General features: G+C 40.8%; 1 protein-coding gene across 3 annotated transcripts in view; it reads left to right on the top strand.

Moving 5' to 3' along the window:
- Positions 1 to 26,878, top strand: part of cpne1 (copine I) — a 32,922-nt gene extending 6,044 nt beyond the window's left edge. The window contains exons 1-16 of one of the 3 annotated variants that reach the window (XM_083939173.1): positions 11,624 to 11,867; positions 13,597 to 13,725; positions 14,033 to 14,212; positions 15,823 to 15,897; positions 16,214 to 16,285; positions 16,948 to 17,031; positions 19,013 to 19,102; positions 19,198 to 19,296; positions 19,382 to 19,468; positions 20,635 to 20,694; positions 20,933 to 21,066; positions 21,579 to 21,633; positions 21,811 to 21,865; positions 22,167 to 22,300; positions 22,416 to 22,652; positions 22,959 to 26,878. In XM_083939173.1, coding sequence (XP_083795299.1) covers positions 13,597 to 13,725; positions 14,033 to 14,212; positions 15,823 to 15,897; positions 16,214 to 16,285; positions 16,948 to 17,031; positions 19,013 to 19,102; positions 19,198 to 19,296; positions 19,382 to 19,468; positions 20,635 to 20,694; positions 20,933 to 21,066; positions 21,579 to 21,633; positions 21,811 to 21,865; positions 22,167 to 22,300; positions 22,416 to 22,652; positions 22,959 to 23,084 — 1,617 coding nt within the window. In that variant the 5' untranslated portion in view covers positions 11,624 to 11,867 and the 3' untranslated portion in view covers positions 23,085 to 26,878. Of the gene's footprint in view, positions 1 to 1,675; positions 5,723 to 11,623; positions 11,868 to 13,596; positions 13,726 to 14,032; positions 14,213 to 15,822; positions 15,898 to 16,213; positions 16,286 to 16,947; positions 17,032 to 19,012; positions 19,103 to 19,197; positions 19,297 to 19,381; positions 19,469 to 20,634; positions 20,695 to 20,932; positions 21,067 to 21,578; positions 21,634 to 21,810; positions 21,866 to 22,166; positions 22,301 to 22,415; positions 22,653 to 22,958 lie in introns of those variants that run through there. The other 2 variants (XM_083939172.1, XM_083939171.1) reach the window with 2 other exon arrangements.
- Positions 26,879 to 27,320: the final 442 nt, after the last annotated feature.

Here is a 27,320-nt window from a genome sequence, read left to right as displayed (position 1 = left end):
GGTTCACGTTGGTGTGGTGCGGAGGTGGAGTGTTTACTGCAGATTTGGTCGATGAAAATATTCAAAAATAGTCGACAAGACGCACAAAAACTCTGAGGTCTATGGAAAGATTTGTAAACAAAGCGACGCATCGCAATGTCAATCAATGCGCGTGACGTGTTACGGCGTTATGAAGTATAGACAGCAAGAAGCATTTGCGCGAGGCCCAGGCAGTGTGAGTACAAACGGGCCTGGGGCGCGGGGGGAGAGGGAGGGGGGACAAGTACCCTAAAGCCCGGGGCGCGGTGTGGAAAGGACAGTGTGAGTGCGCCCTTAGTCGACAAATCTGTTAACTAACCAGTTAACCAGATTCACAGATTTGTGAATCAGTTTTTTCACAAAGAATCATACAAAGGCAACACTTTAAATCTTGTTTACCAGACCCATGCTCAACAGTTTCTTGGGAAATAAATCATTCAGCATTAAAAAAAAGCAAAAAATGAATTTAGGTGTACTAAGACCATTAAGTGAATTAAGAGGGGGCATCCCTAAACTATACACACAGTTTAGTTGTGTTGGTGAGTTGCAAGTTGCATGATATTCATGAGGATTAATGTTTCACAAAATACTTCAGACTGCAGGCAAAGTCTTAGTACTACATGATAGATAACAGTAAGGGTTACTTTATGAGCCAAATTGCACACAACTTCTCGAGGGCTGATACACAGAGCAACTCGATTTCATGTCGAGTTCACCTTTGGAAATGGGGATTCTGATATTGTAACATGATATGCAAAGCACTTTGTTTGAAGCAATCTGTAGATGTTAATCTTCAGCTAAGTTGCACCGGATAGTTTCTTGTGTCTCAAAAAAAGTTGTTAGATAAAATATAAGATTAGATCAGATCAATCAGACATCACTGAGAGGAGTTTTAGAAACCTGTGACCTGGTGCATGCTTGTTCTTTTTGTTTAAGCAAAACTCTTGGCCAGTCTCAGTAACAATCCTAAACCATGTCACAGAAGGCAGATGTTTCAGTCTATTTTGGACTGTAAAACACAATTTTTCCTATCTCAATTGAATTTCCATGAATTTTCAGTATGTAGCATCAGAGACAGTTGAGTAGAGAATGTACAATTTATATAGCATCAGCTCTGTCGGTCAGTCTGGAGGCCTGAAGTGTTTTGTTCCTCTTAGAACTTTCATTTCTGTAAGGTCTTACTTGTACATATACATGTATGTATGTATGTAAATAAAAGTATATACATACTGTATGTATTTGTAATAAGGCTATGGATGTTATTGTAATTCCATAACTGATTAACTTTGCTTCTGTTGGGGATTAACAAAAAGTCTGATTTTCTTAATTTTCCAATATCTGAAACAAGTTTATCAAATTTAGTAAAAGCTGCAGATGGATAGATTGCCTCAGTTTAGGTTTTTGCCAGTTCCTTGCAATATTTATCACGCTCAAACCCATTCCAAAAACCACTGGTTTCCAAATGTCAGGACCCAAAAATGGGTGCATAAAGTTCAAAACATGGCCTCCGAGTTATTCTAACACTGATATATAACAGTTTTGGCTAAGCCTTTATTGGCCTACAAATTCAGATCTGAGTTCCATGAGGAAACATCTGGAAACTACTGGTCCCCTTCTTTTTGCTCTCCATCTGACGGTAGTGTTGCTTTCTCCCCAGGTTGTAGGGCTGTTGTTTAGCAGTCAGTATGGCGGTAGTCATCAGGCTGCAGGGTCTGCCCATAGTGGCCGGCACCATGGACATCAGACACTTCTTCTCTGGCCTTACCATCCCTGATGGGGGAGTGCACATCGTGGGTGGTGAGCATGGAGAAGCCTTCATTGTCTTCGCTACAGACGAGGATGCTCGGCTGGGGATGATGCGAACAGGCGGGTCCATTAAGGGCTCGAAAGTGTCACTGTTGCTCAGCAGCAAGACAGAGATGCAGAACATGATTGAACTCAGCCGTCGCAGGTTTGAGGCTGGGGCAGGTGCTGTGGAGACGGCTGCACCTACAGCTGGAAATGCCAACCGACAAGCAGGCACTGCTCCCATACCCACAGTACAGTCAGGAGCAGGCGGGAGAAGCAGTAGTCATGGAAATCAAGGTTTTCTTAACAACCCTTCAGTGACGGCAGCAAGCTCATCTCATGAGCCACCGAGCAACAAGTCTGTGGCTAGTGTTGTGCCCAGCTTCCCCAACAGCTACAGCTCTGCCCCCACAATAACCACAGCTCTGGCATCACTCAGTGCAGGCCCCCCACCCATCCCTCCACTTCCCAGCATGCCTTCCATGCCCCCCATGCCCACACTGCCCACCATTCCAGTTCCTCCTCCGGTGTCCTCCCTTCCCCCTGTACCTACTGTCTCCCCCTTGTCCCAAGGACCTCCAGTGCCTCCTATGTCCCACCTTTCTCACATGTCCTCCATGCCTCCCTTCAACCCCTCCCTACCTCCCCCAGGAGGAATGGGCTCTGGCCTCCCTCTTGGAACCCCTAACCCCATGCTGTTTAACCCTCTCTCCCCTCTGGCCTCTCTGGGCCTCCAAGCCCATATGAAGGCTGCTGCTGCCGCAGCTGCCGGGGCTGGAATAGCCCATCCTGATGAGTTGTTTGTCCTCCTGCAGAACCTCCCGTTCTCCTGCTCAGAGATGGAAGTCAGGGAGTTTTTCAGGGGTCTTGGGGTAGATGGGGCTCGTCTGCTGAGGGATGGGCAGGGTCGGCCAACTGGCAGGGCTATAGTCAAGTTCTTCTCACCACAGGACAGCTTTGAAGCTGTGAAGCGGGGTGGTGGCATGATGGGCCAAAGATTCATTGAGATCACCCCAGGCTCTGAGCGGCAATGGGCCAGCCTCAATGATGGCATGATGGGCCATGCTCCCCATAATATCAGCAAATCAAATAACAGCAATGAGTCACAGGACCAGCATCACCGCCGTGGAAATGTTGGGGCTGGAGGCAGAGATCAGCGAGGAAGGTCACGATCTCCCCACCGGCAGGAGTTCTGTGTTTACCTAAAGGGCCTTCCCTACGAGGCAGACAAGAAACAGATAAAGGAGTTCTTCAACAATTTGGCCATCATGGAGGACAGCATTTACATTGCCTATGGGCCCAATGGGCGGGCCACAGGAGAGGGCTTCCTTGAGTTCAAAGCAGAACAGGACTACAAGACTGCTCTGGGTGCTCACATGCAGTACATGGGCACCCGCTTCATTCAAGTCCACCCAATCAACCGAAAGGGAATGCTTGAAAAAATAGACACCATTCGCAAACGTGAAGCAGCACAGGGTGATGGCAAGAACCAAGATGGCATGAAAGTTCCTAGGAACTGCGCCCATATCACCAACATCCCTTACAATGTCTCTAAGAAGGATGTCCGTGCCTTCCTGGAGGGTGTGGGGCTTTATGAGGACACCCTGAAGGTTCTTACAGATAGCCATGGCAATGGATTAGGGCAAGCGATCTTCCAACTGCGGACTGAGGATGATGCCCGCAAAGCTGAAAGACTGCACCGCCAAAAACTCAACGGTCGTGATGCGTTTGTCCACCTGGTGACCTTTGACCAGATGAAGGAAATTGAGAGGAATCCTCCTCCACAGAACAAGAGGGGCCAACGCAACCAGATCCAGCAGAACCAAAACCAGAACCAACACCAGCAAGCCCAGCCCACTCCCCAGCAACCCCAGATCAACCCATTTGCAGGGATTAGTGGGGAGGAGTTTAACTTTCTCAGAAACACCATGGGGAACCTCAACAGTCCCCCCTTTGTAACTCCATTTTCAGCCCCAGGCAACGGGCTGGCAGGCCCTCCTCCTCTCCCTCTGGCAGCAGGTCTGGGGGATGTGAATCTGGGCGTGGCTCCTCCACTAGTTGCCGGTCTTCCTGGTGCTCCAATCTTGGAGCCACCAGGCTTTCGACCCGGAGCTGCAGGGGGAGCCCCGTTCAGCCAGGATGGGCTGAGAGGGCTGGTGCCATTTGACAATGCCAACAGAAAAGCAAGTGGAGGTCAGACCAGAGGGGGAGGGTCGAACAACAATCAAGGACGCCCAGGGGGCGGGGGTACTGGTGGACAGCAGGTGTTCACTCCAGGAGCTGATGGTCTCCGTAACCAACCGGCCCCTGGAGGATCTAACAATCCCAACACTCAACGTGGTGCTCCTGGTCCGACAATTGTAAAGCTTCAAAACATGCCGTTCACTGTTACTGTTGATGAGATCATGGATTTCTTCTATGGTTACCAGGTGCTGCAAGGCTCAGTCTGCCTGCAGTTCAGTGAGAAAGGCCTGCCAACTGGGGAGGCCATGGTTGCTTTCCAGAACCATGAGGAGGCCACTGCCGCTGTCATGGACCTCAATGACCGACCTATCGGCGCACGCAAGGTCAAGATAAGCCTGGGTTAAAGCTCAGCCCAAAACAGACTAACTGTATAAATACCGTTACACCTACCTGGATTAATCATACAGGGGAAACAAAGCCAACAGAAACCATACCTAATTCTGGACTGAAACTCTACTACAACCCACTTAAGACATTACCCTGCCGCTGACAGAAGCTTAAATCCCTCTGTGTAGATAATGTTAGGTACACCCTGCCCTCTGCAGTCTGTTCAGTAGGAAGACTCTTATCCAGACTTTGCTCTTTTCTGCAGCTCCTCCACTGACCCTGGTAGCACAAACTTATGATGACGATGATGATGTTGATGATAAATATGTTGGCAAGATTTTGGTCCTCTCTTATCTGTTTCGAATGCAGCTTTTTGTCATGTCCAGAGTTGACAAACTGAACATACATGTTGTGTGTTGTGGTAACATCATGATCATAATGAAGCTGATAAATATTCTTGCTGTTTGCGCTTAATATGCTGTGCTGCTGTGGTTTAAAATGTACATGCTCTGTTGCTATCATAAAATTATGATGAAAAGCCACAGTATGTTGCTATGATAAAATGTTTATGCTCTGTTGCTATGGTAAATTTTGTTGCTGTGGTAAAATCTTTACATTCTCTGTTGCTACATTAAAATCTTTACATGCTCTGTTGCTATGGTGATATGTGCTGTATATGAAAAGCTTTTCTACCACAATGATGTGTTGGTTCTCAGTTGCTATGATAAAGTCTTCACATTCTGTTCTGTTGCTATGGTAAAATCCTGATAAAAAAGCTATGTTGCCATGTTCAAATGTTTATGCTCTGTTGCTATGGTGAAATGTTGACATGCCCTGTTGCTATGGTAAAAATGACACCAACTTCACTGGCTATGGTAAAATGTTGACAAAATTCTGAGTTGTGACACTGCTCTGTTGCTATGTAGAAAATGCGGATGGACCGATTACTAAATCATGTTTTATTTAGTAAATAATGACTTAAGCTGCTGGATCTTTTTTTTTCTTCCGTTTGAACAATGCCACTCCAACCCCCTTCCTTTCTGCACCTCATGCTCAATAGGTGTTTGGTCTGTGGAGCGCTGACATGAAGTCTGTAGCGTTTGTAGTTTGGTAGCTTTATGTTGTATGAAATATATTTTGGATGTTTCCACCTTTTAAAGCTCATTTTTGTTTCTATTATCAGTGTGAAGAAACTTGTATGTTTTTATAACCATACACTATGTGGAGTCTTCTTTGCTTTGGCTAATAAAAGGATGTTCCTGATGCCTACCTGCGATCGGCTTTCTCTGACTGTCTGCTTTTCACTTTCTAATGATGGAAACGTATCTGATTAATGGGTTCATTTGAGTTAATGACTTATTTCTTTATGTTTTAAAACTTGAATGGTTTGGTTGGTTTTGTTTGGTATACAGATGACCTCATCGACATCTTCAATGCAATATAATGTACTTAAAGTTACTCATCAATATTCAGCATGCCCTTGGTGATTCATGAGCTTTTTCTTTGCTAACGTTTGTGTTTTTTTAAAATAGAAGTTTAACTGCCTTTGTATTTCCTCGCAAAACTTAAATTGTTCTTAAAAACATGTGCACCCACGTTTGATGTAGTTACATTGCAGCTATGATTGAAGATTGGGTTTACTCCAGAAATGTGGATCGTAGGCAATAATGCAAGAATGTATTGTGAGGTAATGCAAAAGTACCGCAAGTGAGCATACTGTAAAAGTAGTTTGCTGTGACCTGTGGTGATCAAATTAACTAATTTTTTTTAAGAAAGTGAAAAAAAAAAAAAGCTTATATAAATTTTTTAAAGCCAGTTATACTGAGGTAATTTAGGATGTAATGTTCAGGTTTACGTAAACATGGTTTAATTTCATGATCTCTGAATATGTCCTTCATGTTCTATCCAAGTGGGATTGATCAGGAGAAATATGGAGGGCTGTGTAGAACGGTTAACATAATTTACACCCATGTTTCAGTTTCTAACTATGCATGATAGTCTTATAAGAAAGGCATAATTAAGATAAAAGGTTTAAGGTTTGATTTCAACATTAATTGCCTAAATCGTATTGGCTACTGCAGCTGCTCAGCTTCTGTTATGTATGTGCTTCATGCTGCAAATTTTAAATAAAGCTTCAGTTATTTTTAGTCCACACACAGGCTTTGATAGACATTTTATAGTACTGAACCTAACGAGCAGGAAGCATCAGTTGAAGTAGTTTTGTTTGAAGCAGGTCTGTCTACTACTTTTAGGAAGTGGTTAACCTCCAATCAGGTACAACGATAACAATGTTCAACTGGTTGCGCATGCAGTACTGAAGTGTGTGTGTTAAAAAAATGAACAGGCTTTAATAAAGTGAATTGAAACCCTGTCTAGACAAATGGTCATTGGCAAATATGATTGTGACTGTTGTGGACCTTGTGTGGAGAAAAGGGGAAAAAAATGCATTGGAATAAAAGAAAATTCCTGTTGACAGACTTGGCTTGTGCAAAGGATGCGATTCTGAATCAGTGGGTGAGGGACAGATTTAATGACACTGTGCTATCAAGCTATCACTTGCTGAGGTCCCCCTCCGTCCGACTGACCAATAGACAAACCGAAGGCAAGACTTGCAGGTGAGTGACAGATACAAAGATGCTCAATTCAATTCAAAACATGAGGAATGAAAGGTACATTAGTGCTTTAAACTATCTTAGATTTGCCTTAAATTGCCGTATAGGATAAATCTTATTGACAATTATAGCATTTAAGGGCTGATGGTAGATGTAGTCTCTAGATGGATTATGGCCTGTAGAGGGTAGTCTTTAAGTAATAGATGATGGCCTGTAAATGGAAAACCACATGCACAGAAAAGTCTTTAGATAGCAGATTGTGGCCTAATGATGGTAAATGGTTGCCTGTAGAGGGTAGTCTTTAGATATATAGTAGGCGGTGGCATGTTGATGGTAATCTTTAGATATAGATGGTGGCATGTAGATTGTAAATGGTTGCCTGTAGGTGGTAGTCTTTATATAATAGGTGGTGGCATGTAGATTGTAAATGGTGGCCTGTAGGGGGTAGTCTTTATATAATAGGTGGTGGCATGTAGATTGTAAATGGTGGCCTGTAGGGGGTAGTCTTTATATAATAGGTGGTGGCATGTAGATTGTAAATGGTGGCCTGTAGGGGGTAGTCTTTAGATATAGGTGGTGGCATGTTGATGGTAAATGGTTAACTCTAGGGGTTAGTCTTTAGATAAAGGTGGTGGCATGCAGATGGCAAATTGTGGCCTATAGGGGGGTAGTCTTTAGATATAGGTGGTGGCATGTAGATGGTAAATTGTGGCCTGTAGATGATATTTTTTAAATATAGGTGGTGGCATGTTGATGGTAAACGGTGACCTGTAGGGGGTAGTCTTTAGATATAGGTGGTGGCATGTTGATGGTAAGTGGTTAACTCTAGGGGTTAGTCTTTAGATATAGGTGGTGGCATGTAGGGGTTGGTCTTTATATATAGGTGGTGGCATGTAGATGGTAAATGATGGCCTGTAGGGGGTAGTCTTTATATATAGGTGGGGGCATGTTGATGGTAAATGGTGACCTGCAGCGGGTATTCTTGGGATAATAGATGGTGGCCTAATGATGCTAAATGGTGGCCTGTAAGGGGAACCTTGAGATATGAAATGGTGTTCTATAGGGGGTAGTCTTTAGATAATAGATGGTGGCCAGTAGAGGATAGTCTTTAGATAATAGATGGTGGCCTGTAGAGGATAGTCTTTAGATAATAGATGGAGGCCTGTAGAGGATAGTCTTTAGATAATAGGTGGTGTTATGTAGACTGTAAACGGTGGCCTATAGGGGGTCGTTTTTAGATAATAGATGGTGGCCAGTAGAGGGTAGTCTTTAGATATAGGTAGTGGTATGTAGATGGTAAATGGTGGCCTGTAGGGGGAACCTTGAGATATGAAATGGTGTTCTGTAGGGGGTAGTATTTAGATAATAGATGCTGGCCTGTAGGGGGCAGTCTTTAGATAATAGGTGGTGGCATGTAGAGGGTAGTCTTTAGATAATAGGTGGTGGTGTGTAGATGGTAAATGGTGGCCTGTAGGGGGCAGTCTTTAGATAATAGGTGGTGGTATTTGGATGGTAAATGGTGGCCTGTAGGGGGTAGTCTTTAGATAATAGGTGGTGGTGTGTAGATGGTAAATGGTGGCCTTTAGGGAGGGGAAGCTCATTTTTCCAGCCTACATCATAAATGTGTTTGGTTTTTGTTATATGTAAATTCTACCCTTCGTTCCTTTTCAAGAAAATGATCTGTGACCTTGTACCAACTAGGCGTCTTTTCCAGGGACTTGACCAGTGTCTTCTCAATGGCCAGCAGAGCTAGGCTGCTTAAACGGCCTTGGCCCAGCTGGAGCTGCTGCGCCAGGCTACTGTGAAGTGTGACCGCCTGTGGGTGTGAGTGATCGTGACGGGGGGAAGAAGCTCTGCAGCTGCTGCTGCTGCTCGTATGGGAAAGAAACCGCAGAGTGACAGAACAGAGTCGCCAAACACAACGCTAGTGGTATTTAACAAAGTCTCTGTGGATGGGTAAAGTCTCCGGATCAGTTCAGAACAACGGAATGAAAAACTTGGAAAATGCTTTGGTGGCTGTTTATTCTTCAAGATCATTTTTAGTCTTAGAGCAATCGTGTTGATGGTAAATCTTGGCCTGTAGGGGTCTTTAGATCAGGGGTGTCAAACTGATCCTGCAGGTTTTCATTTCAATCATGCAACAACAAACTTGTTCCAACAAATCAACTGTGTGAAGACAATTCAGGTGAGGGAATAAGTCGAGTCAGGTGTGTTCTTGCTTTAGGTTTCTCCCTGCTATAATATACCTGATTCTAAGGATTTTCATTTTGTGACAAGCTTCAGCTGCTTAATAACGAGCACACCATTAGAATCAGGTGTGTTGGAGCAGGGAGAAACTTAAAACATGCAGGATAGTAGCTCTCCATAAGCAGGGTTGGTCGCCCCTGCTTTAGATAATGAACTGTGGCCTGTAGGGGGTAGCCTTGAGATAATAGGTTGTGGCATCTAGATTGTAAATTGACCAGTAGGTAATAGTGTTTAGATGATAGATGGCTGACTGTAGATGTAGATGGTGGCCTGTAGAGGTAAGTGTTTGGATTGTGTATGGCAGGGCTGCCCAACCCTGCTCCTGGAGAGCCACTGTCCTGCATGTTTTAGGTTCCTCTCTACTCCATCACACCTGATTCTAATGATGTGCTCATTAAGCAGCTGAAGCTTGTCACAGGTTTGAAAATAGGTAGAGCAGAGAGAAACCTAAAGCGTGCAGGACAGCGGCCCTCCAGGAGCAGGACTAGACACCCCTGGTATATGGGGATCAGTAGATCGTAGATAGTGGCATCAAGGGCCAGTTTGGGTCATTTGATTAGATTTTATGTTTCCAAGGTAATAAAACAACATCAATGGATCTATAAAAGGGTTAGCCTCTCCTAGCTTCTGTGCAGGTCCTGGAATGTGCAGTAGCTCAGTCCAGACCTATTGTTTAGGTAATAAACTCCAATTCCAGACTACTGTATCTCTTTTGCAACTTTACTGTTGCTGTATGAGGAGTTAGATTTTGACACTAAAAGTGATAAAATATTATATAATATGATAAATACAGAAAAAAATCACATTAGAATTTAATAGCGAACAAGTTTTCCCTTATATTCCTTTCCCTGTTTCTTTCTGTGACAGTATATCTATCACATACATTGTGTTGTGTGTAAGTTTGTTCAGAATCCTAATTGAAGCTGTATGGTGCTATGAGCAGTTTTTCCAGGGAGGTGGGTCAATAGAGAGTATGGATGATATAATGATGTCATAGACGGCTGAAGCAAGAGCTCAGTTTGTGTGGATGATCTACAGGGTTTAACAGAACGCTATGGTTCTGTGCATGATGCCCGTTCTTTTTCAGTACAATTTTTCTGTGTTTTGGTCTTTCCTGTTCTCTTTCTCAGCTGCTCTGCTGCCCTTTTTCTGACTCCACGGTGGTTCTACAGCAAGTGAATAAAATTTAACTTTATTTTTCTTTTTGAGTAGGTTGGCTCATGTGATGTTCAGTTTGTTACTGTTTTCTATTATACTTCTGAGACTTATTTTTTCTCTGTGATCATCTCAGTACTCATTATCAGACACATTTTTTTGCTTCAGCAACAGTACTTCTGGCTTGACCGTCTCTCCTTCAACATAAAAACACATACATTTACTTTCTAACCAGTCCTGGAGTATAAAAGTTATTTTCTTGATCTTGAGAACATAATTTGACCCTGGAAAATATCTTAGTTACAGGTAGGAGATTGCAATGACCATCTTCCTCAACAGATGTTGTTTTTAATTGTCTTTTTACAACCATATTCAGGCCACCTGCACCATCATCTAGAGCAAACTTGATGGGGCAGAGGAAGACCTTGAGATGTGATTGAAAGTTCTGGAACAGTGATGCAATATTATATTTAATCACAACAACAAAAGCACATATATTATATGTTAATAAATAGACCAGAATATATGCAATCTGTCATATATCATACCATCATTTGTATTATTGAACTCTTTCTGTTAAAGTGTATTATTGTGCTGGAAATCACAGAGCCCTTTATGCATTAGCCTTAAATATTTTCTAAAATTTTAGACTGGAGAGAGCAATCTCATACTCACAAGATTACAATAACTTTGGACCATGGCCATTATTAAGGTCATTAAAGAAACAGCCTGTCTGATCCTACAAACTTTCCCAATCTTTACCCTTTTCCTTTCTTGATTTTGTGCAATATTTTCTGTGATATTGTCTTTATGGAGGCAGCATAGGGATGTTTGGCACATGGAGAAGAAACAACAAGGACAATAAAGTTGCTGTTTACAGTACAAGTGGCTAGAGTATTTGACATATACTACTTGGCTTTGTAGCAACTTAATTCAGGAGTTAATGAAAGTAGATTAAGCAATGTTAATGATTTAGGTTGGTAGACTGCAATGTTTGCTTTTAAAACATATTTTTCCAGCCACTCCTGCTGTATGTGAGGATTTGTTGTCGTGTCGCTTTATTCTGAAAGAGTCAGCCAGGAAGTCTCTTGTTGTTGCTGCTTGAAGCTGAACCCAGAGGAGGCGTGACTGACAGTCGTCGTGTCCAATCAGGACGCGGTTATGGAGCTGCCTGTCCAATCACAGCGTGGCCTGTCTGTGTGTGCCACTCCCTGTTAGTTCAAGCTGCTTAACGCAGTCAAACGTCTGTTTTATGCCTCCGTTACAGTTGAAATACAAACCGCAGCTGTGTTTCTCCATGTAAAAGGCTGACAGGGTGACCAGGTCACGGTAACGGCTCTCTCAGGTGTGTTTACTCCGGTTTACTCTGACTGTAAAGGCGTCGTTTCCTGTTCCGGACTGTGTGAGTGGTTTTTCCTCCGCCCTGCTGTTTGCTCCTGTGGTCTGAAGAAGATAAAACATAACGACTCTGATAAGGTGATTTACAAAGTTTATACTAACACAATGCCACACGTGTGTGTGTGAGAGAGAACTGGTGTGTGTTTACTGTGCTGGGTAAGCTGACTGACTGGTTTTACACATAGTTTTACAGCCTCAGTTTTAGTGCTGGTGCTGCCTTCAGGTGCTGCCCGCTCTGCTCGATGAATTTGAGAATAAAACTATCACAGGTGTGGTTGCAGGATCCCAGCAAAAGTTTATTACACCTGTCAGGGGTGGAAGGAGTATTCAAGTAATTTACTTAAGTGAGAGTAGAAATCCCACACATTTAAAATACTCCATTGCTAGTGAAAGTCCTGCATTCATAATTGTACTACTAAAAAGTAAAATATAAGCCAAAGGAATAAGATATAGGATAAATGTGCTGAAATTAATGTGTACCTTGTTAAAAAGTAAAGATAAGTGGTGATTAATACATTGTAAGTTATAAATGCTGAACTTAATTTATATCTATTATAAATGCATTTGTGTAGTGATTATTATACATTATAATTATACTATAAATGATTAAATACAGAATACTGAACAGAGCCCAGCCCCAGTTTAATGTGCAGCTGTAGAAGAAGATTCTCCGAGGCTTCAGCTGTGGTTCACTCAGTTATTCAGTGTCTGTTGGGGGACTGGACACCTCCTTTGCATGTGGAAGACAGAACTGTACAGTGTTATCTCAGCAGAGAGCTTGTGACATGCCATAAAGTAAGGTACATTTCATGTAAAAGAAGAAGATAAGTAAGGCACCTAACAGCAGAAAAAACACTCTGTGACTCCAGATGGTCAGAGGAAACCGTATAAATTGGCTGTTTATGACTTTATCTCTGTGGTTCAGCAGGGTAGGAACTGAGGGAATTGTTTTTGTGCAAGTTTGAAGAATTGTAAAGAAACTGTTTGGATTCAGTGGAGACTGCAGTGAAGGTCTGTAGCTGTAGTTCCTGGATATGTTTTTATTAGTGGTGTTTATCAGGACTGTAACTAATGATTATTTATAAGTTAATTCATTATTTGGTATTTACCACTCCTGTTTTCCTTCAGTCACATTTGACCTGTATTCAATTTATTAGTGAATAAAATTGCATCTGTCAAATATTAGCCAAGATACCTCCAGGTCCAAAGTGACTTATATCTGTCTGTGACAATCCAAACACCTCCTAACATTTTATGTTAATTAGGCCCGTTGATCATGAATTCCAAGAAGAAGTGTAAAACTTGTTGTAATGAGTTGGAATTAGTCCTTTTCACATAACAGATTAATTATTTGTTCTTTTAAAATGCTGAAAAAGGTTGATCCCATCCCCTAAAGGCTAGATCACATCTTTCTCTTCCTGGTTTTGTCTAACAGAAGAATCAAGCTTTTAAAAGTGCCTGGATTTTTTTAGAAAGTGCTTGAAACTGAGATTTTAATGAGGTTTTTATTTGTTACGAAACATAACTTTGTATTTTTTTTTATAGCACAACACATCTTAATTAATGTACTTTAATCAGTATGTTGTAAACACAGTTTGTTCTATATTAAATATGAAATTTACCACAGCTGTAAGGTGCTGGAAACGCTTGAAATGCTTGAATTTGACATAGAAAAAGGAATAGGAACCCTGTAATGAGACAATTTTTGCAAGTCAAATAATGTAAGCAGTGAATCGATTGTTAAAATAGTTGCTGATAATTTTCTGTTGAATCCTGATATGAAGGTCTCTCTCTGTCCCCCCCTCAGATGGCGGACTGCGTCACTAAGGTGGAGCTATGTGTCTCCTGCACCGACCTGCTGGATAAAGATGTCGGCTCAAAGTCCGATCCTCTGTGTGTGCTGCTGCAGAGCTCCGGAAAAGACAGCTGGACCGAGGTAACATCAGACATCAGGATATGTGGGTTTTTATATTTATGGACTCAATCATAAACAATCTGTTCTTTGCACATTATTACAGTACATTTGATTTGTTTATATTACCATTGTATCTTTTATATTTTTATATATATCTCTATATATGCTGTTATATATTTCTGTTTTTATAAATATGTTATCTGTATTATATTGTTGTTGTTAAATATGTTGTTTGTATAGCTGGAGTTTGAAACAAAAACAATTTCCCCAGGGATTATGAAAGTATTTCTGATTTTGAATTAAACAAACTGTACCGTCTCTCTGTCAGCTGGGACGTACTGAGCGTTTGATGAACACCTCTAGTCCGTCCTTCAGCCAGCGTCTCAGACTGGATTATCACTTTGAGACGGTGCAAAATCTGAAGCTGGGGGTCTACGACATCGACAACTCCAGCTCTGACCTCGGCGATGATGACTACCTGGGAGGAGTGGAGCTAACACTGGGACAGGTACACACTCGGCTCTTCAGGCTCTTCTGATGCTTCTTTTGATGTTAAATGATCAATTATACTGGTTTGGAGATAACGTTCCAGACGGAAATATTGTAACAGATATTTAATGGATTGACATCAAATTTTGAAATCTAACGAACATCCATGTTAACTTTGGTTCAGTCACATCTTCTTGTCGAAACAATAAGCACTGAAAACTTTACCGTATAATTCCTGAAACCAGCTGATTTTCTTTTGTCAACAAGTGGCACCTTTTTAGTCCATAGTATATCATTCATTTTTTTGAATGAAAGCTTAAACTTGTTGATTATAACTTCTGGCTTGCAACAAACAATTAGTTTAATTGATTAATCTGCTGATTATTTTCTCAATTAATCGACTTATCATTTTATGTAAAGAATGCTCACTATACCCAACTGTCCAAATCCCCCAAAAGATTCAGTTTACAATAATATTTGATCAAGAAAACAGCAAATAATCCCATTTGAGGAGCTGAATCTTTGTCTCTTTTGCTTGAAAAATGAGAAATTATTAATCGATAATCTATAATATAATAATAAGTATGTAGGAGATTTTCTTGCAGAGTTTCTTGTGTTATCCATCGGAGTGTCAGCTCTGGAGGACAAAAGGAGTCATGACCCTCTGTGATGTCTGTGCTCTCAGCTCACTTTTTAAATATAAAAGTCATCAGCATGTCATGTAGTGATGGGAATTATAGGCCATGGAAGGGAGCCGGATGTTCTGGCTTCGTTCGCTTCTACTGCTCATTGTTCTTTTTTTTTTTTTTTTTAGGGGGGGAGAGTTTCTGTTGAATAATCACTAGGATAATAATAGAGTAAGATTTGGATCAATTCCAAACTTAGACATCCCACAAATAACATTTCATTTATTTGTGTGGACGAGGTTGAGCAGTACTAAATGATTTAAGCTGCCAGGCCTTGTTTGAATTCACTGTTTAAAATGTACCCTCTTTAAAAAATGTAGATAACGTTGCCCAGAGCTGCCTCCAATGCAATTTATGCAACACTTAATATTAGAAAACGTTTTTATTGGAAATAGAGATGTACATACAGTACACATCCAAGCCAAAGAGGGCAGGCGCTGAGCTAAAGGTGAACAAATCAAACAAAATAACAAAATAAAAGCTCTCTCCCTGCAGGACTTTATTGGGACAAAAAAAATAAAACAAGTATAATGTACAATGATAAACAGAACAGCTCTCGCTCAGCTCCCTCCTCTTGTACCAGAGCTTTAGAAAGAATCTGCTAGTCCTGGTGGAGGAATTAGTTTGTTTCACAGTAACCCTAAAAAAACAGACAAACAGATGCTGCAGGTTTGACGTTATAAACCTGATAATGACTCTCAGTTTTAACATTTAGTCTTTATGAACATTTTTAGCAGAGATCCTTCAAAATTACTAAGAGGCAGAAATGTTTCTCAGGTCCACACTGCCAACTGCTGGACAAACTTTGCAATTACAACCCCCGTCCCTGAGCATTATGGACTCTATTTACAGTGCATTTATAACTCTATAAAAGCTTTTATTCAAAGTGCTTGAATTTTGTTGTTACTATTGCTGCTATTGATTTCATCTCTGTATTTTTCAGATAGTTTCCAGTAAAACTCTGACCAGACCCCTGCAGCTAAAGAAAGGCAAACCTGCAGGCAAAGGAAGCATCACCGTATGTTGTGTGTGTGTGTGTGTGTGTGTGTGTGTGTGTGTGTGTGTGTGTGTGTGTGTGTGTGTGTGTGTGTGTGTGTGTGTGTGTGTGTGTGTGTGTGTGTGTGTGTGTGTGTGTGTGTGTGTGTGTGTGTGTGTGTGTGTGTGTGTGTGTGTGTGTGTGTGTGTGTGTGTGTGTGTGTGTGTGTGTGTGTGTGTGTGTGTGTGTGTGTGTGTGTGTGTGTGTGACATTACAAGTTCTTCATGGAGAATCCTGTTCTGAGATGATTATAACAAAATTCTGATAAGTTTGACAAAGTAAAACTGTGTGTGTTTAGATCACAGCAGAGGAGATGAAGGACAACAGAGCCATTCAGTTGGAGTTTGAGGCTAAAAACCTGGATAAGAAGGTAACTCTTTCTTCATTGTCTAACCTCAAACCTCTTCAGGACTGTGCTCCACCAGCACCACCCTTCCTCAGCTCTCATTTATTCACTAAATCAAGTTGGGCTTTTAAAAGTTTTGCAATGTATTATTAAGTAAAGACTTAATAATAAGATAAAGTCACTACATAACTTACAAAAAATACAGTTTTAATGGGGCTTTATATAATATACCTGAATCATTTGAAATATAAAAGAATCAGGGTTGTCAATGAATATTCTAAATTTCAATATATATTTGAATATTTAAAACAAAAGAGTGCAGGTATGTTTATATTTTAAAAGACAGGTTAATGTTGAAATGAATATATCTATGCCAGTTATTTCTACCGTTGTATTGAAAAAATAGATATTCAAATATATTAAAGATATTCAAAGATCATTTTTGGCCAGTTTGTCAGCCCTCAAATGTATACAGTTATACAAACAAAGTCAGACCTCCATTTACAGATTTCTGTCATTTGAAAGCACGTGTCTCTAATCCCCTACCAGGTGCAGGAAGAAGCAGGTTTTATTGTTTACATGATGTTTAAAAAAAATCTCTTTTATAGGGAACAAGGCTGTAAACCGGTTATTTAAGTATAAACACATTGAATGAAATGGAGGCATGTTGTCTTTTTTCTGTTCAGGATACGTTTGGGAAGTCTGATCCTTTCCTGGAGATTTTTAAAAAAGGAGGCGATGGAAAATGGCAGCTGGTCCACAGAACAGAAGTAGACAAACACACACGCACACACACACACACACACACACACACACACACACACACACACACACACACACACATTTGTACTTCCTACGCCGAGTGATTGTTGCATGTTTAGTCATGAATATTTATTCATTTAGTAGACACGGGTCGAGTCTTGCTCCCCTGCAACTTATTATAATTTCACGTTTCAGGACCCCGAAAGTCACTACAAATAGTAATATTCGTCTTGTTAGACGGATACACCACTAAAATATGTCAACGTAAGAGACCATACAGACTGTAAAAGACCAGGGGGCGAAGGCTAGCACCGCAGACGAGGCAGGTGGCGAGATTAGCATGGCGGCCATTGCTAACCTCTGGGAAGAGCATCGTACCTCTGTCAATCTCAAAGCCTCTATTTCAACGCTTGAGGCAGACGTCTGCCCACCATTGGCTCATACTGAGATAACATCTTCCTCCTGCTCTTTGCACTCTACGATTTGCTCACAGCTCCCCTTAACTGCTCATAAGGTCTCATCCAATCCGGTTGTCGTTAATGCCATCAAAATTTGGATCCAGTTCTGGAAGCAGTGCGGCTTGCAAAGGGCTTCGGTCCTTGCCCCAGTTTTGAATAACTATGCATTGGTCCCTTCCTGCACCGACCCTGCGTTCCACACAGGGTCAGATAAGGGCCTCTAAACGCTTAATGACCTGTATGACGAAGGTGTTTTTGCGTCCTTTGCATCTATGTTGGACAAATACAGCCTGCCTAATAGCTTTTTTTTTTTCAGAACCTTCAAATGAGCCTTTTTTCCAAAAGCAATTCCCACATTTTCCGAACCGCCCCTGAAGCTGAAATGGACCAATTCCTGTCACTTAACGCACAACACAAACGACTGATATCTGTCATTTATAAAAGGATTGCCCTTCTGAGCCCAGTCCCCACTGCCTCAACTAAAAAAGCATGGGAAAAGGATTTGGGGGTAGACATTACTGAGGTCCAGTTGAGGGACATTCTGAAAGTGGTCCACTCATCCTCGATTTGTGCCAGGCACGGCCTATTACAGTGGAAGATGCTTCATAGAGCCCATTTCACCAACGCTAAATTGGCTAAGATATACCCTAGTCACAGTGTTGCTTGTAACCGCTGTAAGCAGTCCTCAGCCGACCACGCACACATGTTCTGGATGAGCCCAGAGCTCGCTGAATTTTGGTCCGATAAATTTCAAACCCTCAAACAGGCTCTTAACACAAATTTGGAACCAGATCCTCTTACTGCTCTTTTTGTGCTTCCTCCGTCTCAAATCCATTACTACACAACGTGTCGTGGCCTTTACCACCCTTCTCGCCAGACGTAACATTCTCCTTAAATGGAAACATGTTTCTCCACCGACTCATAATAGTTGGATACATGAAATTTTACAATGTCTAAGGATGGAGAAGTTAAGGTTTTTAAAGAGTGGATCTTTGACAGCAGTCCACCAAACGTGGGACCAACTGCTGGCTCTTATTAGTTATAATCTTACTGTTTCTCCTGAGGGTGCTTCCTTTCTTGAATTACTTCATTCATTTTTGCTATTAGTATTAGTTTTTAATTTATTTGGTTTCATTGTACCTTACCTATCAACTTATGTTATATGTTTTTCAGTTACTTAACTGTGTCCATGTCTGACATGGGTTGTTGGGAGGGATAGCGAGATTAGTGCTGTTTTTAACTTTAAAGCACATACACTGTACAACTGTTATACCCTTTCTTGTGTATTTGTCTGCAAAATTCAATTAAAACAATTGGGGGGGATAATTAAGATTTGCAACTATGTTTTCAGACTATATTTCCTCACTTTCAAGCTATACAACTATGATTGAAGAGCAGACACACACACACACACACACACACACACACACACACACACACACACACACACACACACACACACACACACATAAAGGATGATGTCATTGTGATGAAGATGATGGTGTTTGATTATGAGTGTGTGTCTGTGTAGGTGGTGAAGAACAATCTGAATCCCACCTGGAAGAAGTTCACTGTTCCTCTTCAGACGTTCTGTGGCAGCGACCTTGACAGCCCGCTGAAGGTTCCACCAATCTGTTTACAATCAGAATCCACCTTTGGTCATAACAACCAAAAGAATCTTCAACGGTTACATGAAACCTCCTCCTCCCTCTGCAGGTGGATTGCTCGGACCACGACAGCGATGGATCTCATGACCTGATTGGTTCTTTCACCACTAAAGTCTCTGAGCTGCAGAAGACTGCACATGGTTCACAGGTGAGCTCGCTGTTGATAAAGAAATAAAACATCTGACATCTTTGTTATCTGATCAGAGGTCGTTAAACTGTCTGATGTCCTTCAGGTGGCATTTGACTGCATCCACCCTGAGAAACAGAAGAAAAAGAAGAGCTACAAGAACTCTGGAGTCGTCTCTGTGAAGAGCTGCAAGGTAGAGACCACATTACCCAGAATTCTCTGCTTTGCGAACTTTAAAGCTTGCTGAGAATGGATTACTCTTTCGATCCATCTTCACCATCTGTAACCTGAACAGAGTTGCCTGCACGGCTCTCTGTGGAGCATACGGGAAGAAAACAACATTGTTTATATAATTTTAACGTCACCGGAGCTCTTATTGCCCTCAGTGGGACTGGAGATCCGCCATTATAGATGTCTTTAATGTGTTATAGGGATGGGACAAATATCGATTCGGCAATCATGTTACTTCCTCTTGTAATACATTATTGATACACTAAGCTGAGGCTCCGTGCACTTTGTTTTACATTTATTCATCTCAATTGTAAAGCTATGTTAAACTGACAGTGCAGTGAGTAAATACATAATTCATGCTTTTTGCCTTTTAGTGGTATTTTTTCTTCTTCGGCTACACAGATATCGCAATGTATCGTAGAGGATTGTCTTGCAATGTATCGAATGTCACATAATCGCTTTATAGTGATAACATTGTTAACATGGGCCACACATCATGCTAGTATCATTGTCGTGACAAAATTGGCTTTAATTCGCTTTTTCCCATAACCTCCATTTCACTGTCCATTCATTTTCCCACCATGGGGAGGCGGGGCAGTTTGTCCGACTCGCAGCCTGTCTCATAAAAACGAAAATTCAGTTCTTGGTTCCCTGTAGTTTGGATGTTTATTGTAAAACAAATATAACATGGAAGTAAATTAAATTGTTTCAATGTCCTTCATAAACTTGTAGCGTTGCGGATGCTAGTCACCAGCAGACGCGTTCACAGGACCGTGGATCAGGCTGAGGTTAAAGACCGTATCTGCCGTAGCCGCCGTTTATCGTTTATCCCCCAAACGCCATGCCCATCAACTTATAGCGCCTCTCACCACCTGTTAAGGGTGCACACTGACATTTTGTCTTACAAAGAGAATAGAGACTTAGCACATATTATGATTGTGAATACACTTAAATGTGGCTCCTACAATCATATTGTGAGTTTCTCTGTCATTCCCACACATACTTTAATATGCTCACAACATATAGACGGCTGCATGTGGAAATCGCATTTACTGAAACAGAGAAAAAACCTAAATAAAAATGTCCATTGTTGATTGACTCAAACACTGTGCTTCTATGTGTTTGCAGCTGGTGACTCAGTACTCCTTCCTGGACTACGTGATGGGCGGCTGCCAGATCAACTTCACCGTATGTCAACATCAGTGAACACGTTCACATTTTAAATGCTTTATTTTAATCCACCAATCACAATCAAAAAGGACAAAAAAAACAAGCAAAATGTTGTGTTCTTAAGATGATGAGATGATTGCTGTTGGGATCTTGTGATCATAACCTCTTAATTGATCTATTAAAACTCACTCTGTAAACTGTTTGATTAAGCAGGTAAAATTATGTATTTCTGTAATGAATGAATGAATGTTTGTAGGTGGGGATCGACTTCACCGGCTCTAATGGAGACCCTCGCTCGCCCAACTCTCTCCACTACATGAGTCCAGATGGGTTGAACCAGTACCTCTCTGCTCTGTGGTCTGTGGGTCACGTGGTCCAGGACTACGACACGTTAGTGCACGCTCACACATAACCTACACTTAAAAAAACTGCACATTCAAACATACGCAATTATAACCATCTCAGCACAGGCCCTACGCCCGTAAGCCTTAACCCGACGCATACATCTAAACCATAAATAATTCAAATTAAAATGTACATCCTACAACCTAAACTACACATCCTACACCCTTGACCCTACACACTCTTCCCTACGTCCTACACCCTGAATCATTCATCCTACACCCTAAAACCTAAACTATTCATAGTACACCCTTAATCTTTAATCCTACAATCTAAGTTATACATATTACACCGTGAATCTTTCACCCTCTATTCTGCAACCTAAATCCTACACCCTAATTCCTACATTCTTCGTCTAAACCCCCACACTCCACACCCTAAACCCACCACCTACACCCTAAGTCCTTAACTTCACACCCTGAATTGAAAATAAAAGAACAGATTGAACCAGAAAAGCACTTTTATTTGTGTGATGTAACAGTGGTTGTTTCCCTTTTCAGTGATAAACTCTTCCCAGCATTCGGTTTTGGAGCCAAACTGCCTCCAGACTATCAGGTAAGCTCTCTAACCAACCTATCACAACACAGTATTCTGCAGGCCCCATTGGTCTGTGTGACCTCATCAATCATCATATTTTAGACCCTCCCAGAGTCTGCGGTGCAAAATCATTTTCTAACTTTGGTTGAATTAAATTACTCTTTATAAAATCTGCTTTTGTTGTTCATCTTGCAGGCTGCGAACCACGAGTTCGCCCTCAACTTCAACCCCACTAGCCCCTACTGCCAAGGTACATACACCAACTAAAAGTCCTGTATTGAAAATCTAACTTAATTAAAGGTTCTGAAGTAAAATTACTCATTCTGCGAAAGAATGGCACCTGATACTGGTATCTTATTATAAATGATATTATTAGAGTTAGTACTGATGTATTAATCTGTAAGTAGTGTTTTACTATTGTATGTATGTTTATAAAAATACTAGTATTTTTGTACCCTAATTTCATAGCCTGTTTTCCCAGTTTCCATATATTTCTGGATATTATTAGATATTTCCCTCTATGTAAACTGCTTCTCCTCTGTTTCTCGCAGGTATTCAGGGGATCCTTGAGGCCTACAGGATGGTTTTGCCTCAGCTGAGACTCTCTGGACCCACAAACTTTTCTCCAATCATCAATCACGTTGCTTCCATCGCCTCCCAGGCTGCGCAGAGCAACAACGCCTCTGTGAGGACACACACACACACACACACACACACACACACACACACACACACACACACACACACACGCACACACAAAAAATAAACAAAAACACACTCACAGATGTATATCTCTGCAGCAATACTCCGTCCTCCTCATCCTCACTGACGGCGAGATCACCGACTTCGATCAGACTCGGGACGCCATAGTCCGGGCTTCACGGCTTCCAATGTCTATCATCATCGTGGGGGTGGGGCCGGCAGACTTCAAGGCCATGGAGCTTTTGGACGGAGACGATGGCGTGCTTAGGTCGTCAGTGGGGGAGGCCGTTGCCAGAGACATTGTCCAGTTCGTCCCGTACAGAAAGTTCAAAGATGTAAGTGTGTGTGTGTGTGTGTGTGTGTGTGTGTGTGTGTGTGTGTGTGTGTGTGTGTGTGTGTGTGTGTGTGTGTGTGTGTGTGTGTGTGTGTGTGTGTGTGTGTGTGTGTGTGTGTGTGTGTGTGTGTGTGTGTGTGTGTGTGTGTGTGTGTGTGTGTGTGTGTGTGTGTGTGTGTGTGTGTGTGTGTGTGTGTGTGTGTCAACATGAGGAATGATTACAATTGTTTCAACATTCATGTGGACTTAACAGAAATATTCTTTGATGGCTCCAGATAGGCACTTACATCTCTCTCTGTCTCTCCAGGCTCCACAGTCGGCTCTGGCTCAGTCTGTCCTTGCTGAGGTTCCCAACCAGCTGGTCTCTTATTTCAAAATGAGAGGCTTTGAACCACCTAAACCTGCAGCTAAGGCTACTCCTCCTAAATCCTAAATCCTAAACCCTGCACCCAGAAAGGCCATAACATCATCCCTGCACCCCCTGAACCCCCTCAAGCTGAAGGCCAACCCTCACCTCATTCCAGGATCAGACAGTCCCCCACCCTACAGGGACCAACCTGATGTGTTGCTAAAATCTCAGCCAATCACAATGCAGCATTCAGCTGTCAGCCAATCAGGATGCCATTGGCGGTAAAAAATGAAAATCTGTTTTATAACCACTTTTGTTTTTTTATTTTCATTCTTAATAAGTGGGATTATTATATAATGTAGTATAGATGTTTGATTATTGATTCTCTCTGCTGCTTCCACTTTAGCTATGCAGATCACATGTTTACTAACATGTGTTTAACAATCACAGAGCCACATACACACACTTCTGTTTACAATGTCGTTTCCATAGTAACAGAAGAAGGTCAACTGGTTGTAAAAACTCTATTGTAAGTTGAGGGTTTTCAGTTCAGTTCAAATACATTCACTTTTATCACAGAAGCATCTAGTGGACGTTAGAGGAACTGCAGCTGCAGGTACCTCAACGTAAGGGACCAGGTGTGTGTGTGTGTGTGTGGCTCTGCTAAGCTTTATTGATCAGGTATTGATACTTAGCACTTTGCTCTTGCACTACATGCTGGAATACTATATCATGATTGATATTATATACTCTATCATAGCTTTAGTACCTTCGCCTTACTATTAAACTTTACTAAAGCCTTACTATAACACTTGACTGTACTTGACTTACTGCAGTCTATAGTTTGCACGCTGCTTCAGCCTGAATGTTTTCAGACTGTTCCCTCAGGACTCTCAGTGACTTGTTGATGCGGCCATTTTTGCTCCAAGGCAGCGCAGAACGCATTTCAACCATCAGACCACACATTGCAAATCCGTACTTGATGCCAGTCAAATATGACATGTGGAACAGATTCTGTGGTATATTCCAACTGGTGTGTCACACCTCTTTTTATGTATAATGCGAAAAGGATACGTTGCAAAGGACATACACATTTCGGAATTCATAAATCCTTCAAGCTCGATGCGATCGATTTCCGGGTCGCAGGGAGGTGACAAGGATGCACAAAAGTGATTAATGCAAACAAATCCCTTTACAGGTAAATAAACACAGCGCTCACAAGTTTTTTATTCTACGTATCCAAGTTCTGATTTAATGCGGATCATGAACGCTGCCTGACCTCTGCCTGTCAAACACATTATTGTTCATAAATGCGTGTTCTGACTGAATGCGATGCAAATTTTAGAGGTAGTGCAATTCCATATAATGTCGGTGAAAAGATGTAAACAAGCTTGAACTGAAACTTTCCATCTTAGTTGTGAAGTGAGCGTTTGGAAGTCGTAACCGTGGTAACCCTCCGTCCCACATGAACCAAGCGTCACACTGAGAGTCTGTCTGAACATTTGCTCTGTTTCTTTACCAAAGACTGTCTTTTGAATACTAAATGACCTGAACACACACACTTTTGTCAAAATGTGTGAAACTCATGCTAACTGCATCAAAGCCACAGTTAATTTTGCTTTTTAAAGAGTTATTGCCAACGCTTCATCTGCTGCCACTTTAAATGACTTAAAGTAACTTTAGAATTAACTTTAAGTAACTTTTTTTTTACCAATTATAACTAGAGCTGCATGATTAATCGATTATTTGTCAACTATTTTATTAATCCACAACTATTTTGATAATCAATTTGAGTCATTTTTTAAGAATAAAAAGTGAAACTTCTCTGATTTTAGCTCCTTAAATGTGATTATTTTCCGGTTTCTTTCCTCCTCTATGATGGTAAACTGAATAGTGAATACTTGAGTCATTTTTTAACCACTTTCAGGTATTTTCTGTACCAACAACTAATCGATTCATCAAGAAAATAATTAGTTGCAGCCCTACTAATAACACCACCTTTGCTGTGGATGTTTTTTTTTATTATTTTCAGGGTCCATTTTATTAAAGTGAAATATTTTTATATTAGTGTAGAGCTGTTTGTTCTAATTTCAGCAAAGAAGTCCATGATGTTTGGGAACAGACTGTGTTACAAAACGTTAACAGTTGAAAGGTCAGGAAAATAATGTAATTTCAGAAAGTGAGAGAAGTTTATTTTGTTAAACATATCATTCAAGTTTTTTTAGTTGAGGCAGAGTTGAGGATTTTTTTCCAAGGTGCCAACATTGTGCTGCTTCACTGTGTGTGTGGCTGTTTTGGATCAAATTTGTTCCACTTACAGTAGATATCAAGATAACAATAAAAAATTGTCGCTCAAGTTTAGAGCATCTTCTACTTGACTTTTATTTCTTAAATTGACCAGGTTTTTGATGTTTTCACAAAATGTTTAAATCTGTTTCCCTGAAAGTAGAAAGGATGAAAGTGTTGATTTGTAAAGATGTTTTCCAGAGAGACTGACAGGTAGCTGAGTCTTGATTAAGCCAAAGTTAAGGAGAATAACTTTGTTTTTGTCTTGTTTCCTAAAGAGTTCTGACCTCCTAAACTAATATCTACAACTGGTCATTAACATATAAACATACCAACAAATCTATTTGCTGCATCAACAGTTGAATCGGCTGATTGAATTAATTGCTCCCTTGTGATATTTGAACACATTTTTAGAGTCGTCGAGAGTTAAAATGATCCAGTAATTTATAAGAAAACAAGCTAATATTATAGAAAGGTTTGGAAAAATAAATTACCCTTTTGCGGGTCCTAACCCTCATGTTGGGAACCGCTTGTTTACTTCACAGATGAGTCACAAGTCTCTATAGAAAACTTTTCTAGCAATCAACACATTGGGCTACACTTCTCTACTTCCTGGGGGCTCGTAGAAAATTTACAGACCTGCACGTTTTTTATGAAGGCATAACAAACTCAAAAAGATTTATTAATTCATCCTCCAGGTAAACATACAAACTACCAAATTGAAGTTTGGTTTATTTTGACAGTAGTTAGCAGTATAAAAAGAAGAGAGGCACTTGAAAAAGTGGACCGGAGTTTGGATTGTTTTGTGTTTGTTTTGATGCCAAACTGCAGCAGATTCTTTATACTGAAGTTCATCCCTGTCAAGCTGCCATGATGTTCTTTTTGTTTTCTTTATTGTCAAGAATTTTTTTTTATGTCTGTTTTCTAGTTGAATGGATTTTTTTTGTGTTCACACACAAGGTTTAAATTAAGTGTTGTAATAATGGAAACTTCAGCCAAACACCTTCAGTTAACATTTAAAACACACTGTTAGTGAAGTAAATTGAATATAATCAAAACAGAATCATTATAGATCATCCACCAGCAGTTTGAAAAAGCAGCCTCATCACCAAATGGCATATGAATAACCAATTTCTCACATTTTTGTTTTTCCCGTGTCATTTTTTACACCACAACTTTTATTGTGACGTATAAAGAGCAAGAAGGTCCGTATAGAGGGAATGACAGTGTAAATGGAAGGGTCGGTTGTTAAATGACACGTGAAAAGTTTATATTGCGTTTACATGTCACTCAAAATGTGCTTGAAAGTTGCATGCTATTTATAAGGCTTTGCATGGATCACATTGGGAAAAAGAGAAAACAAGAACAAACGCTGCCTTATGTTATGTTGATAGAACTACACATCCCATTATGCTTTGCTCCACAGTGTGACTAAGCTTCACTTTAAAATATTTAACTGGTTGATCCACAGCATCCACCAGCTCCGCTGCTCACTTATTCAACTAACTGCTAATAACTAACCAGTGTTACTAAACCAGTATAACCAGTAACATCATGTCTGTATCAACACTTCCTGTGACAATACAATAATAAAAAAAACAACTTTGGGAAAGAAAAACAACCTTTCTTTACTGTTTCAGAGGAGAGAGCAGCTTCTGTTTAAAGGATTGTTCAGCTTTATTCTTGACTTTTATTTTCATAATTTTTACGATCATTGTTGATTGCCTGACTGCTTTTGTTTTTATTGATGCCACCATGTTCCCAGATCTAGGATGTTAACTTGATGAGTACAAAGTTTTTATCACTTGGAGTAATGACTGTTTAGTTAGTCCTCCTCTTCAAATCATCTTCTAAAAGTGACCAAGTAACTTCTGAGTAAGTTTACCCAGGTACTGTACTAAAGCACAATTAGGAAATATTTGAACTTAACTGGCTATTATCAATGCTACTTTAAACTACATATCAGAGGGAAATGTACTTTTCATTCCACTAGGCCTACTTTTATTTGACAGCTTTAGATTTTACATGATAACT

The sequence above is a fragment of the Echiichthys vipera genome, assembly GCF_963691815.1.
Source record: "Echiichthys vipera genome assembly, chromosome: X".
Taxonomy (NCBI): Eukaryota; Metazoa; Chordata; class Actinopteri; order Perciformes; family Trachinidae; genus Echiichthys; species Echiichthys vipera.
The sequence above is the reverse complement of the archived record's forward strand: the minus strand, read 5'-3'. Positions and strand labels throughout refer to the sequence as shown.